Source organism: Oncorhynchus masou, chromosome 24 (genome assembly GCF_036934945.1).
Source record: "Oncorhynchus masou masou isolate Uvic2021 chromosome 24, UVic_Omas_1.1, whole genome shotgun sequence".
In the NCBI taxonomy this organism is placed as follows: domain Eukaryota; kingdom Metazoa; phylum Chordata; class Actinopteri; order Salmoniformes; family Salmonidae; genus Oncorhynchus; species Oncorhynchus masou.
Window position 1 is genome coordinate 36,494,072 of NC_088235.1, and position 19,678 is coordinate 36,513,749.

General features: G+C 43.6%; 1 protein-coding gene across 2 annotated transcripts; it reads right to left on the minus strand.

Annotated features, from left to right (window-relative positions):
* Positions 1–835: 835 nt before the first annotated feature.
* On the minus strand, positions 836–18,406 carry LOC135512108 (CDP-diacylglycerol--glycerol-3-phosphate 3-phosphatidyltransferase, mitochondrial-like). Of its 2 annotated transcripts, none has more exons than XM_064933777.1 (10): positions 18,072–18,406; positions 12,258–12,468; positions 11,630–11,804; positions 11,361–11,550; positions 11,065–11,243; positions 9,878–10,104; positions 9,425–9,716; positions 8,265–8,413; positions 7,757–7,895; positions 836–1,343 (listed from the first exon to the last, which is right to left on the minus strand). In XM_064933777.1, the coding sequence occupies exons 1-9, from the start codon at positions 18,179–18,181 to the stop codon at positions 7,776–7,778; spliced, it is 1,653 nt and encodes a 550-aa protein (XP_064789849.1). In that variant the 5' UTR covers positions 18,182–18,406; the 3' UTR covers positions 836–1,343; positions 7,757–7,775. The 2 variants fall into 2 exon arrangements, with proteins under 2 accessions (XP_064789849.1, XP_064789850.1); XM_064933778.1 differs by having other exon boundaries at positions 9,878–10,080; positions 18,072–18,404.
* Between the last annotated feature and the right edge of the window lie 1,272 nt (positions 18,407–19,678).

The window sequence follows — 19,678 nt, forward strand, 5'->3', positions numbered from 1 at the left end:
CAACTACTCACATTTTATGCACTGCAGTGCTAGCTAGCTGTAGCTTATGCTTTCAGTACTAGATTCATTCTCTGATCCTTTGACTGGGTGGACATGTCAGTTCATGCTGCAAGAGCTCTGATAGAGGACGTCCTCCAACATGGTAGATGTCATAATTACTGGGTAAATCTATGGAAAGGGGGTGAGAACCAACAGACGGAAGCTAGGTTGTCCTCTGGCTACACCATGGAGCTACTCTACAGAGTGCTGTTGAGGCAAGTGTAGACCATTGCAAAACAGTGTGTTTTAATCAAATATTTGGTGGCATGAATATATTAGTATAGTTAAAAGAGAAAAAAATGCAATGTTTTACAATTTATGAAATTCACTGAGGATGATCCTCCCCTTTTTCCGATGGGCCGCCATGGCTAAAAACACATTCACTTTTAGGTTACAAAGATAGTCATACACCCACACATGGTCCAGTTCAGTTTATGGGGTAACTCAGTGTATGAGCTGGTTAGAGTAGTAAACACTAAAACTTCAGTTCGCCTCTCAATTGTCCTTCAAGGGAAAATCCACTTAAAAACTATCTTTAGGTATTTTTTCATTAGTCCACTGTTGATATGGTCCCAAAATGTTCTGCATGTCAGCAGTCAAGTTTTCAAGAAGCAAAGTGTCACCAGCCACATCATGAAGAAAAATATATTTAAGTGGATTTTCACTTTAAGGCTCCTCCAGGGATCGCAACACTCCACACACACACACACACACACACACACACACACACACGTGTATTCAATTTCAGACACACCTGGCAATTTACAGTCACAGACTCATGTACCAGATTCCACTCTGTCAATTCAGAACTAAGTTTATTGAATGTAAAAAACATCCTGTGCTACAGTTCCTCCTGTTGGTCTATATATAGCGAATGTTTATAGTTCAATGAAAACATAGTAGTAAAAACTCAGTACTATATCTCAGGCATTGGTAAACTAAGGGATCTGTTTGTACAGCACTGTAGACACACACAATGTGGCGATGTCACAGGGGATGGAGTGATGACAAATGTTTCTATGTTTAGAGTTCAACCCTTTATACAGTGTGTGTGTGGGGTAGTGTGTGTGCAGTGGCGCACTGGGACACCCAGACGGGGATGATAGTGGACGCTCGTCTGAAGGAGCTGACACCCAACATGCCGATCTTCATCAAGGCGGAACCGGTCAAAACATCAGGAGACCAAGAATGTGTACGAGGAGTGTCCCATCAACAAGACCTGTATGAGTGGCCCCACCATCTGGACCTTCAACCTCAAGACCAAGGAGAAGCCTGCCAAGTGGGTATTGGCTGCAGTCTGCTTCCTGAGAGAAAAAAAAGGAGAAAAAAAGACTAAAGTACTTTTATCTGAAATACTTTAAAATAACAATGTTTCTAAAAAAAACCCTTGTCATCAATGTCTATTGGAGGGATATGATGCTGATTACAGTGAGGTAAGAGGATGTGTGTGGGAGAAGGATGTGTCACAGTACATCTTATTCACGGTCCCACGGTTCCTACTCAATCATCAAGTTTGCAAACGACACTACAGTGGTAGGCTTGATTACCAACAACGACGAGACGGCCTACAGGGAGGAGGTGAGGGCCCTCGGAGTGTGGTGTCAGGAAAATAACCTCACACTCAACAAAACAAAAGGAGATGATTGTGGACTTAGGGAAACAGAGGGAGCACCCCACTATCCACATCGACGGGACAGTAGTGGAGAGGGTAGTAAGGTAAGTTCCTCAGCGAACACAACACAGACAAACTGAATTGGTCCACCAACACAGACAGCGTTGTGAAGAAGGCGCAGCAGCGCCTCTTCAACCTCAGGAGGCTGAAGAAATTTGGCTTGTCACCAAAAGCATTCACAAACTTCTACAGATGCACAAGAGAGCATCCTGTCGGGCTGTATCACCGCCTGGTATGGCAGCTGCTCTCCAGAGGGTGGTGAGGTCTGCACAACGCATCACCGGGGGCAAACTACCTGCCCTCCAGGACACCTACACCACCCGATGTCACAGGAAGGCCATAAAGATCATCAAGGACAACAACCACCCGAGCCACTGCCTGTTCACCCTGCTATCATCCAGAAGGCGAGGTCAGTACAGGTGCATCAAAGCAGGGGCCGAGAGACAGAAGCTGTTTTTCAATCTCAAGGCCATCAGACTGTTAAACAGCCATCACTAACATTGAGTGGCTGCTGCCAACATACTGACTCAACTCCAGCTCACTTTAATATTTTTATTTTACCTTTATTTAACCAGGCAAGTCAGTTAAGAACAAATTCTTATTTTCAATGACGGCCTGGGAACAGTGGGTTAACTGCCTGTTCAGGGGCAGAACGACAGATTTGTACCTTGTCAGCTCGGGGGTTTGAACTCGCAACCTTCCGGTTACTAGTCCAACGCTCTAACCACTAGGCTACCCTGCCGCCCCAATGGAAATTGATGTAAAAAAAGTGTATCACTAGCCACTTTAAACAATGCCACTTTTGTTTACATACCCTACATTACTCATCTCATATGTATATACTGTAATCGATACCATTTACTGCATCTTGCCTATGTCGTTCTGTACCATCACGCATTCATATATCTTTATGTACATATTCTTTATAAGGTAGTAGTTGTGGAATTCTTAGGTTAGATTACTCGTTGGTTATTACTGCATTGTCGGAACTAGAAGCACAAGCATTTCGCTACACTCGCATTAACATTTGCTAACCATGTGTATGTGACAAATAAAATGTGACTTGATGTTGATTTAGGAAGCTCAGAGGGCAACCTGTACCATCATGGCTAGCACACACACCTCAGTGATAACCCTTTGAATGGGAAAGTGAGGTTTGTTTATTGGCGAGCTTCCAGCCTACTGTTACACTATGCTAACAATAGATTTTCTTATCTTCAGGAGTTCTATCTTTAACGCCTCAGCTATTGTTAGAGTGAGGCTTGTTTTTTCCTCTGCCAGATCACCAGATAGCAGTTAAATACTTCAACCACAGACTTACAGTGCCTTCAGAAAGTTCACACCTGGACCTTTTCCACATTATGTTGTGTTACATACTGAATTCAAAATGGATTATTTTTTGTCACTGCCCCCCCCCATATAATATTGAAATATAATTATTGTTTGTCGTTTTACAAATTAATTAACAATGAAATGTCTTGAGTCAATAAGTTATGTCAAGCCTAAATAAGTTCAGGAGTAAATATTTGCTTAACAAGTCAGTGAGTTCACGGAGCTTGTGTGTGCAATACATGTTCAACAGGATTTTTGAATTACTACCTCATCTCTGTATCCCACATATTCAGCTAATTGTAAGGTCCCTCAGTCGGGCAGGGCATTTTGAACACAGCTTCAACAACAAAGACCAGGGAGATTTTCCAATGCCTCGCAAAGGGCAACCATTGGTAAATGGGTAAAAAAAGAAGACATCGAATATCCCTTTGAGCATGGTGAAGTTATTAATTATACTTTGGATGGTATATCAATACACCCAGTCACCACAAAGATTCAGATGTCCTTCCTAACGCAGTTGCCAGAGAGGAAGGAAACCGTTCAGGGATTTCACCATGAAGCCAATGGTGACTTTAAAAACAGAGTTTAATGGCTGTGATGGGATAAAACTGAGGATAGATCAAAAAAACGTAGTTACTTCACAATACTAACCTAATTGACAGAGTGAAATGAAGGAAGCCTGTACAGAATAAAAATGTTCAAAAATATGCATCCTGTTTGCAACAAGGAACTAAAGTAATACTGCAAAAAATGTGGCAAAGCAATTAACACTTAATATTCAGGACAAACAGATATGTTTGCAGCAAATCCAATACAATACAGAGTACCACTACACATTTTTCAAGCATAGTGATGGGTGCATCATGTTATCGGTATGCTTGTAACCATTAAGGACTGGTGAGTTTTACAGGATAAAAAAAAATATTTAAAAACTGAACAGAGCTGAGCACAGGCAACAATCCTAGAGGAAAACCTGGTCGTGTCAGCTTTCTAACAGACACTGGGCGATGAATTCACCTTTATGCAGGACAATAACCTAAAACAAGGCCAAATCTACATTGGAGTTGCTTACACGACAGCGAGTGGCAGTTAGAGAGTTAGTTGACTTAAATCTACTTGAAAATCTATGGCAAGACCGGAAACAAATGATTTATTCAATTTTGAATTCCATCTGTAACACAAAAAAAGTGGAATAAGTCTAGGGTAATGAATACTTCCTAAAGGCACTTACCAGATACCACAGTGGGGTTGGGATTGCCAGGGACCTCACAATACGACACGATATGTATTATGATTTTATATGCATTGCAAGCCCATACTGTGATTTTACTGCGATGCGATGTTTCAAACCATATGTCCGCTGCAGCTGGACAAGAGAGAGCCATGAGAAAACTAAAGTTTTGATCAGTTAAGAAAAACATTTTTTTTGAAAGTGCTGAATACAAAATTGGCATCCTATTAACAAAGATGGGAAACAAGCTATGAAGGAAAAATACTGGCATTTTGGTGCAAGTACAGTCAGTAATGCAAAAATATTGTGATGTCAAAACGATACGATCAGTGCTAATTTGTACATCTGGAGGTCCCGGGTCACATAGTGAGTGCAAAACGGGCGCTGTTATCCAGGTGGCTCATGAGGAGACGTGACAAACACACACGGAGCAGAACAGCAGACAGTCCTCTCTACTTGGCTGTTTACGCTGTCTATGGTGGTGAAATTGACAGTGAGCTACAAGGTGGGGATTAATTCAAAGCATTGCAGACATCACTGCAGAACACCCACCATTTGCATAAAATACTATTTTAATTGGTCGCATTCACATATTCAGCAGATGTTTTTGCAGGTGTTGCGAAATGCTTGTATCTGGTTGAAATTCTAGTGAGTTACCGCCGCTCTGATGCCCAAAACATTTTTGCGACTAATAATGTGAAAAATAACCAATAAAAAAATAAATATCATAATAATAATTTAAAAAAGGTTGCTTAGGAGCTAGAAAACAGGGTGGCCATCTTAATTGGCTCCATCTTGAAACTGACCCATAGCCTATAGTTTGCCCACATACTTGTGTAAGCCCCACTGCAATACTCAAGTCAGAATTTCTTATTTGAAGACATCAATATTTTGATGTCACAGACACTGGGCAATGCATACAGAGCATTCGGAAACTATTCAGACCACTTCACTTTTCCCCACATTTTGTTACGTTACAGCCTTATTCTAAAAGGAATTAAATAGCCCCCCCAAATCTACACACAATACCCTATGACAGTAAAAACAGAAACATTTTTGCAAATGTACTACAGTAACAATAAAATTCAGGAATATTACATATGTATACAGGATCTTTACTCAGTACTTTGATGAAGCACCTTTGGCAGCAACTACAGCCTCGAGTCTTCTTGGATATAACGCTACAAGCTTGACACACCTGTATTTGGGAAGTTTGTCCCATTCTTCTCTGCAGATCCTCTCAAGGTCTGTCGGGTTGGATGTGGAGCCTCGCTGCACAGCCATTTTCAGGTCTCAGAGGATGCTCGATTGGGTTCAAGCACGGGCTATGGCTGGGTGTCGTTGTCCTTTTGGAAGGTGAACCTTCACCCCAGTCTGAGGAGTGCTCTGGAGCAGGTTTTTAATCAAAGGATCTGTCTATTCATCTTTCCCTCGATCCAGACTAGTCTCCCAGTCCCTGCCGCTGAAAAACACCACCCACAGCATGCTGCCACCACGATGCTTCATTGTCAGGATGATGCCAGGTTTCCTCCAGACGTGAAGCTTGGCATTCAGGCCAAAGAGTTCAATCTTGGCTTCATCAGACCAGAGAATCTTGTTTCTCATGGTCTGAGTTCCTTAGGCACCTTTTGGCAAACTCCAAGCTGGCCATCATGTGCCTTTTGCTGAGGAATAGCTTCTGTCTGGCCACGACCATAAAGGCCTGATTGGTGGCATGCTGCAGAGATGGTTGTCCTTCTGAAAGATTCTCCCATCCCCACAGAGGAACTCTGGAGTTCTGACAGAGTGACGATCATGTTTTTGGTCACCTCCCTGACCAAGGCCCTTTTCCCCCAATTGCTCAGTTTGGCTGGGAGGCAAGCTCTAGGAAAAGTATTGTTGGTTCCAAACTTCTTCCATTTAAGAATAATGGAGGCCACTGTTCTTGGTGACCTTCAATGCTGCCGAATTGTTTTGGTACCCTTCCCCAGATCTGTACCTTGACACAATCCTGTCTCGGAGCTAAGTACAATTTCTCCGACCTCATGGCTTGGTTTTCGCTCAGACATGCACTGTCAACTGTGGGACCACGCTCGTGCGTGCGTGTGCGTGCATACATACATACGCACGCACCTTTCCAAAACATGTTCAATCAAGTTGTAGAGACATCAATGATGATCAATGGAAACACGATGCACTGGAGCTCAATTTTGAGTCTCATAGCAAAGGGTCTGAATTCTTAAGTAAATGTGATTTGTTTTTTATTTTTAATACATTTGTAAAAAATATGGTTTTCACTTTGTCATTACGGGGTATTGTGGGTAGATTAAACATCAATCTTAGAATAAGGCTGCAAAGTAACAAAATGCCAAACGGCAGTCAGTTCAAGACCCTGGTGAAGATGACGAGTATGCAGATGAGCTTCCCTGAGACATTGACAGTTTGTGCAGAAATTCTTCGGTTGTGCAAACCCATAGTTTCATCAGCTGGTCTCAGACAATTCTGCAGGTGAAGAAGCCGGATGTGGAGGTCCTGGGCTGGAATGGCTTCTAGTGGCCTGTACATATTTGCACATGGAACATGTCTGGGATCTTTCATTTCCGCTAATGAAACATAGGACCAATTTACTTTATATTTGACTTTTATTTTTTTGTTAAGTGTAATTTAAGATACCAATGTAGCAGTAGACCAGATATCACAATATTGAAATATAACTTAAAATAAATGTAGGCTACAGCAAAAAAAACCACATGAGAATATATAGTCCTTCACCGTGATAATATGAAATGCATATTCAGAATAACTTCCCAGTAAAGACACTTGTGAATGAAAAATGTGTTCCTACCTTAGTTTCCTAAACCTCCCACAATGACTCTTTCCATGTCAAGTCCATGTAAATCCTGACAGTAATATCTTGCTCAAAGTCATGTGGCTGTGACATAAGGCAAATCTACACAAATCAGGTCAACCTCTTATCCTCCCTCTGACCCCACTGTCTCGTACACTGCATACGCCATCTGTCAAATCATCACCACAATGAGAGGGGATTTAACTAGTGGGAGGAGGGAAACACGCTGTCACATTCCTTCCTCACTCACTCTTGCACAGCTGAATGGGTCCAGATGCTAACTGCAGAATGTTGATGCACTCAGCGGAGGGATCAGAGGCCAGAGAGTTTCTCAGAGCATTGAGGAGGGAGTGTCCTCTAGATGTACAATGGATAAAGATCTGTGTGGTAAGGGCAGTGGGGGTAGGATTCAAGCAGGGGTAGCTCGGTTTAGATTCTGAGGTTGATGTGGCTTAGGGCAGGGCTAGATTGGAAGCTAGGATTGGAGTTTGGGTTGAGGGCTGGTACACAGAGCAGTAACTGATGACATTTTGCCATTCTAGACAGCGTCTACTTCTGTGCGTGACTAAGAGATGATCGTTCAGTGGGAGTGTACACTGTGTGGTTAGTGGTTAAGTACACTGTGTGCCTGTGCACTCTTGTCTGCGTGTGTTACCTGTGTTAGGCAGTGTCTCTCAGAAGAAGTTCTTGATGAGAGGAGTAAGCAGTTTGACCCACAGTTTCACATGGCGGTCTGGCTGCTGGAACGTAGAGCTGGACACCTCTGTAGACCTCTGGTACAACAGCTCCTGCTCCTGTGTGGGTGATGGAGAGACAGCGATCGAGATGTAGAGAAGCAGAAAGATAAATAAATAATGTGTGTATGAAGGAAGGGGAGTGGCAGGTAAACCCAGCACATTAAAATTGAAGGCCATAGTATAGCCATACATCAGCTCCCACTGTCTCACATACAGGCATTAAGCACAAGTTGCTGAACAAGTTTTCCTCCAAGCTCGATCTCAGTCTGCATTGCATATGCCAGCTCAGCATAGCTTATTATACCAGGAACTATCAGACGAGTTGAATTTTGTAGACAGGCCTTTCGTTGAGAGCTGTATAAAGCAGAGCCACAGTATCGAGCCATCAAGTCTGTTTAAATAAAGTTCTCAGTTTGAATGGCCTACCTCCTGCAGCTGGGCCTGTAGTACCTGGTTCTCTGTTACTATGGCGATCTGGGCCTCCAGGTCCCGGTGCACAGAGCGATAGCCAAAGTTAGGAGACCCAATCAGTGTCAGGCATGGCCGCACTTGCCCCCGTAGGTAGTACCACAACCCTGCGTGCACACACACACACACACACACACGAGAGAGAGATATTGGTGTAGGAAGGAAAGAGGAGTAGTTTCCCCACATCAGTGATTTGTTCTGCAGCTGGGGGTCAGGGTCTGCTCTACTCTAATGGTCATTGATTCTCTCCCAGCTGGGTGCTGTGTGTGTTCCCCCCCACTGTTATCGCTCCTGCAGTGCTTGCTGTGCTTACGGGAAACCGCCGGCCCGCCCTGCTTCATCTAATAAAAGGGACTTCTCTTCACTGTGTGTGTTCATTTCCCGCTCTCCCTCTCCCCTACATTTTTTTCAAAGATGGGTCTTTTGAAGAATAAAAAACAACTTACCTAGCTACTAATGCATCACTAACATTTCAGTCGAATATTATTTATTTTGGACACATTGCCTTTTTATTCTATAAGTATCAGCGAAAGAGAAGTGCATGTTGGCAGTAGTTTAGATATCATTTGTCAGAGCATTGTTTATAAGCTGGTTCCTGTTTGCCACGCCCACAAATATAAAGAACACACTAAAGCACAGAAACCCCCGAAGTCCATCAAACCCAGAAATGACTGTGTGTGTTTCTTTGGCCCGGGGCTAAGGGTGAACGACTTGACAAGCACTCCCACAACATGTCTAGCTTACCACAGGGACAGAACATCAGAGCCAGAGAATAAAACAGTAGAACGTGGTCCAGCTAATCTGTCTGTTAGGCTGGAATAGACACTTTGTGCGAGTCCCTAAGGGCACCCTATTCCCTAAATAGTGTACTACTTTTGACCAGGGCCCATAGAGCTATATAGGAAATAGGGTGCCATTTGGGACGCACCCTCGGCTTCCCAGCAGCTCACTGTCTGACCGTGGCACATCATAGCAACAACAATCACATCACTACCTGGTATAACTCACAGCCAAACAGAACTAATCACATTGGAGTAGAATCAATCTAGGCTCTCAGGCCAAGGGTTATATTGTGTGTGTCGTCTACTTTCTCTGCACTCTGTGTGCGTGTCACCCACCCTTGGCGTGGAAGGTCCATTGTGCTCTGTGGTACTCGTGGAGGTGAACCCTCTCCTGCTGTCCCAGCTGACACACTATGCTGTAGAACTGTCTGGCAATGTGGATGTAGGCGGCTGGGATCTCTCCGGCAATGCCCTTGGCGCCAAAAAACCCGTTGACCTCCGGGGAGGCGGTGAGGATCCGGTAGTCGGCACCCAGCCCGAGAACCAGCGACATGCAGGCCCTGGTCAGGTTGAAATACCCCGACGTCAGAAACACCGTCACACCGGGACCTGCATCAGTCAGCAAACGCTGTAAGGAAAATAGTTGAAGTTCAGATGTAGTGGCCACATTTAAATTTTTAAGTCACACATGAACAAAAAAGATTCCAAGATAACATGTGCAATGGGAGTTATTTGTCTGATATTAGTTGGTGAGGGTAGTGGTATCCCGGTGCATGTCTGTGTACCCACCTGTGTGACCTGCTCATCCACCTGTATTCCCAGAGGTTTCATCTGAACCAGAGGAAAAACCCAAGTATCCTCCTTCCCTCCTTCCTCCCCCTCACTCTCCCGCACTAAACGTTCTGATTCGGCAATGTGTTGCCGCACGTGAGCAGTGTTGACCACCTCCATGATGTGTTGCCGAGCCGACGCCGAAAAATCATCCCTGTTGCCTAATGACAAAAGAATGCAGTGATCTAATAGAAGAGGAAACAGACCGACCTGGTTAAAGCTAGAATCCATTCTAGGACTTCTAAATTAATGATTGATTGATTGAGATGTGTGTATATATATATATATATATATATACACACACACACACATACACCAATTCATTCATGAAGAACATGACTTATAAATGCCTCATGACCTTAGTTGAACAAAAAAACATGGTGAAAATATCATGGTCAGTCCTTGCAACCATAGCGATGTCTATGAATTTAAGGGTGTCAACTTTCTCCAGGCCCATCCCTAAGCTTTTACCAAAGCACATGAGGAGTGACCCCTTTATTACTGTTTCGATGAAGGATTCTAGCTTTAACCATAGGGGCGTAAACGTTAAACAACATCTTTCACACACAGTGTGCAGTAGAGCAGGTGAGTGCATAAAGTACAGTAGGTAATTTAGTTCTTGGCATGACAGCTGTGGGTCAATATCTGGACTACGCCTGGCGGCTGGGCCCACGCACAGACATGACTCAGAGAGTAAGGGAGGGGAGAGGGGTACCTGTAAGTTCAGCATTTGAGTTCATTCTAAAGACGTGCTTTAACTGTAAAGTTAACGCTCCCTTTCAGCTGGGGAACTTCATTCACTAATGATTAGAGTGTGTGTGTCTTCCCACTCCGTATTGCTTACCAGCAACTCTGACATCACTGCTCTATTTCTGGTCTCCGTGCCAACTGCAGTCCAGTTCTGCAGACATGTCATTTAGCTCTCTCACCTGCCTCCCACTCTCATTCACACACATGCCAGTTCGCTGATTTCACCGTCTGTCTGAACTGGAACCAGACTATATTTGCAGCCAATCTGATTCCATTAACCTTTCCAACACCACCACATTACACTATATTATGAGAGTGTGCGGGCAGAACTGAGCAAGGAGTTATGCACTTAGGGTCTGTGTGTGTTACTTCTGTGTTATGTGTGCGTTTTATACCTCTGTAGGGGTGCACCATGCCATTCATCATGCTCACAGAGTTGTCGGTCTGTAGCTGTAACGACACGTCACCCACGGCGCCCACCAGATCAGAGAAGAAGTCGGCCACCTCCCCACAGTTCTTAAGGAGCACGTAGCGGTCCTGTCTGTTGGTGAAGTACGAGTCACTCAGGTTGGCCCTGCGGAAGGAGGGAGAAGAGACGGAGAGTGAAGGACAGAGAGACAAGGTTGAACGAGACGCCAAAAAAACATCAGCTACTGTATGAGAAAAACACCGTTTTTTTGTGAGCGTGTACCCGCTGATGATGAGGTCGTCATCAAACAGGTAAGCTTTAATGTGCTGTACCCCGATGGTCTCGTTGAAGCGCTGTGGGACCAGGAGCCGGAGCAGCCCTCTCAGGTCAGGGGTATGGTACAAAGATACACGCATCTGACTGCTGTACTGCTTCAGCAACGGCAGCAACATGGTCCTAGAGTTAGTCTTACCTAGACCGACAGAGAGAAGGGTTACAGACAGACAACTTTGTAAGAGTAATATGGTATTCTCCCTCACACACACTCCTACCTCGTGAGCCACGCGTGTAGTCAAGTAGAATGGAGACCTGCAGGTCGGGGTTGTCACCCTCCTGTGAGCGCTCCAGAGCTTCCTGCATACAGTCCACCAGCTCCTGTTCCAGCGGCCCTGTACCCAGATACAGGGAGGCCATCACAACCCGCCTCTTAGCAGTCTTGATACGGGCCTGAACAGAAAAAAACAATGCATTACAGGAAAAAAACTAGAGGGCTTCATCAGGGGGCTTGAACTCCCTCCAAATAAAATTCAAAGACGTCAAACACACAGAACCTGATATTCTTCCAGCCTTGTCATTATTTCTCAATCAGGTGAGTCACATGCACTGTTTCCTAATGTTCCCACACAGCCAAATAAACAGCTTTTTTTGTTTGTTGATGTGCCCGAAAGGGTTGATGCCGGTGACTCAAGCATTATCAAACTCACACATCCTGTACGCAATTCAAACTAATAGTCAACCACGGAAAGAAACAAACACACACGGTTGGGCGCCACTGTGGTATAAAGAGCACACTGTGTTGGAGGGAACAATCAATTATTTCCTTAACTCATTTTTTGTTTATTACACCCTCTTTTTTAGTACATCACATGATTTAGAGAGCTTCCTCCACACACACCTTACCTTCATGGTGTGGTAGAATTGGTCAGGGGATGTGAGGATGTGGATGTGTGTGCCGGGCACCCTGAAGGCGGGCACGTGTTCTGCCATCCAGCGGAAGCGGGCACGGAGGCCATTGGTGCCCTGAACTTCAGCCGACCCAGGGGACCTGACGACAGGAAGGGGAGAGGGGCCTGCCTCCGCTAGGAGAGGGGCTAAGAGCAACACGGATGACCTGGAAGAGAAAGAGGTAGGGGGTGGGGAGACGTGGAGGGAAAGAGAACGAGAGAAATGAGTCTATAGCTGGAGTGGTGATTGCCTCCCATTGATAAAAAACAAAGCCAACCCCCCCCCCACTATCACTGTGACTTATCACACTAAGGCTAAGTGCAGGCGATGGCAAATCTTCTCCAATACTCCTTTCTGGTGGAGAAGCAGAGCAGGTGTGTGTGTGCGTACGCACATGATGGAGCAGTGAAGAGGAATGGGCCATCTTACTGAAGTGAGCTAGGTTATAGGCCTACATCATGGGCTGGATAGATGCAGTCTACAGTCTTCACAACTGAATAATACATTTATTTTATTTTTTCTTTAGAAAAATGTATAATATTGTTCGTACTATCCTTCAAAGCTGTGAATGAGAATAGTCTAGGCTTAAGCTATAGACTTTCATTTGTTAATTTTGAAAGCCACAACAACTAGGACACCTTCATAGACTAGAATATTTGGGAAACAAGCTACTGTTCATAACTTTGTCTTTCATGATAGGCCTAGGAGGAGGATAGATTGACAATTTGGTTTTCAAACTCGCATTGAGGGATTTTTCCGGCTATGGATATTGTTTGCTTATAAATGAGTCCTCTGGCTACCTTAAGGTTTTAGGCTATTCAAATAACTGAGGTGAAACATTCATTGTTTGATCGGGGAAAAGCCATGCATAAAAATGATGAGGCATAGCCTTCCGTCATATTCATAGCCTATCAAATGGAGAGACAAGGGAATATAGGCTTCTTTAAAATAAAAAAAACAGGTAAACAAGCTATTTAAGGAGTGTCCGTTATAAAAATAAGTTTAGTCTGTTGCCTAATACCCATGCACCTGACAGATCAATTTCTCTGACAGGACATTTTGCACTCCTTTGGTAGAATTCCGTCTGGCCTAGGTTCCACTCTTGCATTCTGTAAGCTATATAAAAAGGTATCTCTTCAAATAAGCTAGTGCAAATAGGAATAGGCAAAATTACACTGAATGTCACTTGTGTGCTGCAATATTTTTTTTACTGCGCTGCACCAGTCAAGTTCAATAGGCTTAACCATAGTCTGTCACATCAATAATAGCTGACAACCATTGTTGATGCTATCGTAATATTGCCCAACCCTACGTAGTGTCACCCTTTACCCTATGGGTCATGGTCAAAAGTAGTGCACTATTAAGGGAATATAGTGCCATTTGGGATGCAGGCCCAGAGTTCATTCAGGACAGAGAGTTGGGGAGGAACAATAGCAGGGGGGGGAATTACAGTGTGGGTTCAACCCACAGGAGACAAAACAATCAACATAAACACCAAACAGCCGAGTCACATAGAGATGTGGCTCCACTGTTGTTCTGAACCAATAGCTATAAAGCCTACGGGTTGAACCATCCTTTTAAGATAAAGCAAGGGGGGGGGGGTTCCTTATGAAGTACTATCTAACAACTCTGTGTCCTATCCATATAGGCTAAGTATACAATACTAGACCCCTGTTTTACCACCAGACAAAGGTTGGATGGGTGTAAGTACACTGGAATACAGTGTCTATAGAGAGAACACACTAGATTCACTCTTCGTAGAACAGTGGGAATATCATGAGGAAAGATCTTAGAGAGCTGAGATATGTGCTGAGGAAATGTATGAAGAAAAAAAAGTTAGTGCAATAGGGGTACACTGGTGACAGCTAGAAGAAAGCCAGTTTAGTTGTGAGTACATGTGGCTGCCATTGTATGCGTTTGTCCCGGGGGTTCATTTAGATCATGTGTCTTCAATCCAAACAGTTTCATATTACTGCTAACAGGCAACACAATCCTCCTCTCTTCCCTCCCTCCTTTACCACACAGTCAAGAGGTCATTGGCAGACAAATGTGTCATTCATTCCCATCAAAAGGAAGAAAACGGACTAAAACATGGAGTGACCACTTGAACAATAATGCTCATTTTTGTTTTTCTCTTCTAAACGTTTTGCTACGTGTGCCCAAATTAATATGACCATAACACGGTTGAAATCGGTTCACATACACCTTGCCAAATACATTTAAACTCAGTTTCACAATTCCTGACACTTAATCCTAGTAAGAATGCCCTGTCTTTAGTCAGTTAGGATTGCCACTGTCAGAATAATAAAGTCAGCAAAAAAAAGAAACGTCCTCTCACTGTCAGCTGCGTTTATTTTCAGCAAACTTAATGTGTTAACATTTGTAAGAATATAACAAGATTCAACAACTGAGAAACTGAACAAGTTCCACAAGTTCCACAGACATGTGACATATATGGGATAAAGTGTCCCTGAACAGGGGGGGGGGGGGGGGTTCAAACTCAAAAGTAACAGTCAGTATATCAGGTGTGGCCACCAGCTGCATTAAGTACTGCAGTGTACCTCCTCCCCATGGACTGCACCAGATTTGCCAGTTCTTGCTGTGAGATGTTACCCCACTCTTCCACCAAGGTACCTGCAAGTTCCTGGACATTTCTGGAGGGGGGACATTTCTGGCCTTACAACAGGCCTACAAGCCCTCAGCCCAGCCTCTCTCAGCCTATTGTGGACAGTCTGAGCACTGATGGAGGGATTGTGCGCTCCTGGTGTAACTCGGGCTGTTGTTGTTGCCATCCTGTGCCGGTCTCCCAGTTGTGATGTTCGGATGTACCGATCCTGTGAAGGTGTTGTTACACGTGGTCTGCCACTGCGAGGACGATCAGCTGTCCGTCCTGTAGTGCTGTCTTAGGCGTCTCACAATACGGGACATTGCAATTTATTGCTCTGGTCACATCTGCAGTCCTCATGCCTCCTTGCAGCATGCCTAAGGCACGTTCACACAGATGTGAACCCTGGGCATCTTTCTTTTGGTGTTTGTCAGAGTCAGTAGAAAGGCCTCTTAGGTGTCCTAAGTATTCATAACCTAATTGCCTACCGTCTGTAAGCTGTTAGTGTCTTAACGACAATTCCACAGGTGCATGTTAATTAATTGTTTATGGTTCATTGAGCAAGCATAGGAAACCGTGTTTAAACCCTTTACAATGAAGATCTGTGAAGTTAATTGGATTTTTACGAATTATCGTTGAATGACAGGGACCTAAAAAAGGGACGTTTCTTTTATTGCTGAGTTTAGTAGAGAGAATGATTCCAGCTTCTATTTCTTTCATCATTCTCAGTGGGTCAGAAGTTTACATGCTACCAACTACTAATTGAGTGTATTGCCTTCAAATTGTTTAACTTGGGTCAAACGTGTCAGGTAGCCTTCCACAATCTTCCTACAATAAGTTGGGTGAATTTTGGCCCATTCCTCCTGACAGAGCTGGTGTAACCAAGTCAGGTTTGTCGACCTCCTTGCTCGCACACACTTTTTCAGTTCTGCCCACAAAATTTCTACTTGATTGAGGTCAGGGCTTTGTGACGGCCACTCCAATACCTGGACTTTGTTGTCCTTAAGCCATTTTGCCACAACTTCGAAAGTATGCTTGGGGTCATTGTTCATTTGGAAGACCCATTTGCGACCAAGCTTTAACTTCCTGACTGATGTCTTGAGATGTTGCTTCAACATATCCACAACATTTCTTCTTCCTCATGAGCCATCTATTTTGTGTAGTGCACCAGTCCCTCCTGCAGCAACACAACCCTACAACATGATGCTGCCACCCCCGTGCTTCACGGTTGGGATGGTGTTCTTCGGCTTGCAAGCCTCCCCTTTTTCCTCCAAACATAACGATGGTCATTATGGCCAAACAGTTCGATTTTTATTTCATCAGACCAGAGGACATTTCTCCAAAAAGTACAATCTTTGTCCCCATGTGCAAGTTGCAAACCGTCGTCTGGCTTTTTTAATGGCGGTTTTGGAGCAGTGGCTTCTTCCTTGCTGAGTGGCCATTCAGGTTTTTACTGTGGATATAGATACTTTTGTACCAGTTTCCTCCAGCATCTTCACAAGGTCCTTTGCTGTTGTTCTAGGATTGATGAGCACTTTTCACACCAAAGTACATTAATCTCTAGGAGACAGAACGTGTCTCCTTCCTATGCGTTAAGACGGCTGCGTGGTTCCATGGTGTTTATACTTGCGTTCTATTGTTTGTACAGATGAACGTGGTACCTTCAGGCATTTGGAAATTGCTCCCAAGGATGAACCAGACTTGTGGAGGTCTACTATATTTTTTCTGAAGTCTTGGCTGATTTCTTTTGATCTTCCCATGATGCCAAGCAAAGAGGCACTGAGTTTGAAGGTAGGCCTTGAAATACATCCACAGGTACACCTCCAATCGACAGAATATTCCAGAATTTTCCAAGCTGTTTAAAAGGCAGTCAACTTTAGTGTATGTAAACTTCTGACCCACTGGAATTGTGATACAGTGAATTATAAGTGAAATAATGTCTATAAACAGTTGTTGGAAAAAATACTTATGCCATGCACAAAGTAGATGTCTTAACCGACTTGCCAAAACTATGGTTTGTTAACACGAAATTTGTGGAGTGGTTTAAAAACTAGTTAATGGACTCCAACCTAAGTGTATGTAAACTTCCAACTTCAACTGGACATGCAAGTGCCTCCATCATCTGTCACTCAGCTGCAGTGAATAGAGATGTGATAGTGTTTAGCCAAATCAAGCCTCTAGGGTGCCATGAATATTGAGATAAAACTGTTCTGTCTATGGCCATAAGCGTGCTATACTGGTCCTTGAAAACTATATAAATACCACATATTTTTATTATTAAGAGTCACATGTAGCCTAGCTAGTCTAGGTGCCATGATAGCCACCTCAGGTTATAGGATTGACGATAAAGCTCAGTTCTGTCCCAAATCACACTCTATGCACTACTTGCCCTGGTCAAAAGTAGTACACTAAATAGGGAATTTGGTGCCATTTGGGATGCAACCCCTAGGCTGGATGAGGAGTCGTTTTGACCGCCCAGGGTTGATCTCACTCCTGCATGACAGTCTACAACCCTGACCTTGGTACTCACAGCTATGCCTAGGCCAGACAGACTGTCTGTGAGACATTATGGTATTAGCTACTTAAGATGATGTAAAACGGACACATACTATATGCAGTTGTGGACAGACATCTGACAGTCGTTGTTACTTTAGGTTTTCAGGAAAACACAAAAAGACCTTAGATATGTCCTCATTCGGAGAATTTCTGAGTCACTCTTACTCTACACGCAAAGACTTAACAACACAAGGAGGAAGAGGCGAATTCACAGATAAGGGCTAAAGAAACTGGAAAGGAAGTCTCATATCGCGCCTACAAAGAATATTTTGCAAAGTTTATATCTACTGGCTGAACTTGACTTGGTCGTGCGTTTATTATGTAACCTTGACGTGAGCATGTAGCTATGTTGTAAGATGTAAACTATTTGCACACAACAGTAATGACAATCAGATCAACGAATGCAACATAAAAAAATATGTTTCAATAATATTTGACGCAAGATATCAAATTGACATTGCGAAAAAAAAAACATCAGGAAACACTGTGCACGTAAAGACAGGCAGCACGCACACGTCGCTGGCAAGACATGAGAGCTCTGTCATTACGTCTGACGAAGGAAAAGTGTCTGTCTTTTTTTATCCATGTCTACAACAGTCTTATATTACCCTTTCCTCCGATCCCGTGTGCGGAACAATCGGTCTGATATTCGGGTGAAAACCCCGGTGAGGACCGGTGAGTACACAAGCTTCCTCCACGACATGGGAGCCGCCATCATGACAGCCGTTTCAATCAACCCAACTTTATCAGCAAATTGAAACGAAACAAGGACATCCGCACCTCACATGCACAAAATGTTCTGCACACAACGTTCAACGTCTGTGCATCGGGGTACAGCTGGATTATAAATCCAAATTTAGTCGAGGGCAGAATCTGGATTAAAGAAATCTATGTATCCACATTATTTCAGTGTAACTGAATGCGCCACACACACACGTACATGACTTATTTGTCTGTATTAATAAATACAATTCCAGTTCTAGTGGGCCCTCTAGCGGTCGAGTTGTGAACTACAGAGCCAGGTGGTTCTGTCCGGGACCTGACTTTGAGGGTACTTTATGGGCACCTTGAAATCGCACCTCTGCTATAGGCTACACATTTAGCTATCAGGGGTAGATCAATATTCTAAGGCGACAAATATTTACTTGCATGATAGCCTACCTAATTCAAGTGGCCTTACAGGCAGAAGGCTTTGGAAATGGCAAAGATAAACTACACTAACTCGGGTTCCTTATAGCAGTGTTTCCCAAACTCGGTCATGGGCCCCTCTGGGTGCAAGTTTTTTGTTTTGTTGCCCTAGCACTACACTACTGATTCAAATAATCAACTCATCATCATGCTTTGGTTATTTGATTTAGCTGTGATGTTCTAGGGCAAAAAACAAAACGTGTGCCCATGACCGAGTTTGGAAAACCCTACTTTCTAACCTGTACCCTCACGCATTGAGTACCTGTATATAGCCTCAGTATTATTTTGTTACTTTTTATTTTTTTACTTTAGTGTATTTAGTAAATAATTTCTTAACTACATTTTTTAAACTGCATTATAAGTAAGCATTTCACGGTAAGGTCCAGGCTGTATCACAACCGGTCGTGATTGTAAATAAGAATTTGTTCTTAACTGACTTGCCTAGTTAAAAAAAAAAAAAAAACGTTATTTTACAAGGCAAGTCCGTTAAGAACAAATTCTTATTTTCAATGACGGCCTAGGAACAGTGGGTTAACTGCCAGTTCAGGGGCAAAACGACAGATTTGTACATTGTGAGCTCGGGGATTCGAAGTTGCAACCTTTCGGTTCCTAGTCCAACGCTGTAACCACTAGGCTACCCTGCCGCCCTAAATAAAGGTTAAATAAATAAAAGGTATACACCAGTTGTATTGATCTGGATTTGATTTTTGGAGTACATTTTTGGACAGGCTATACAACTTACCATACGAGGTCCGGAGCCTGCTGTTTTTCTGTTCTACATGATAATTAGTTGCACCCACCTGGTGTCCCAGAAATAAATCAGTACCTTAGACGGTAACAATGAAAAAACGCAGTGTGACTGGCGTCGATTCCAGAGTTGAGTTTGAGGGGCCTACAGTATACTGTGGAAGCTTGAGTTTAAATTGTGTGTTGTGTAACACTTTGTTTATAAGTGCAGTAGGCTAGTCGTCAGTCATGCTTGAATTGTGGTTTTTATCAAGGGTAGTCTAAGCAAACGGCTTCAACT

Excerpts from the sequence above, each read along its gene's own strand:
- LOC135512108 (XM_064933777.1), bottom strand. The coding sequence starts at position 18,181 with ATGATGGCGGCTCCCATGTCGTGGAGGAAGCTTGTGTACTCACCGGTC. Across the intron at positions 11,244-11,360 it reads GACGACCTCATCATCAGCGG|GGCCAACCTGAGTGACTCGT; the intron begins GTACACGCTCAC and ends CTCCTTCCGCAG. Across the intron at positions 9,717-9,877 it reads TGGATGAGCAGGTCACACAG|CGTTTGCTGACTGATGCAGG; the intron begins GTGGGTACACAG and ends TTTTCCTTACAG.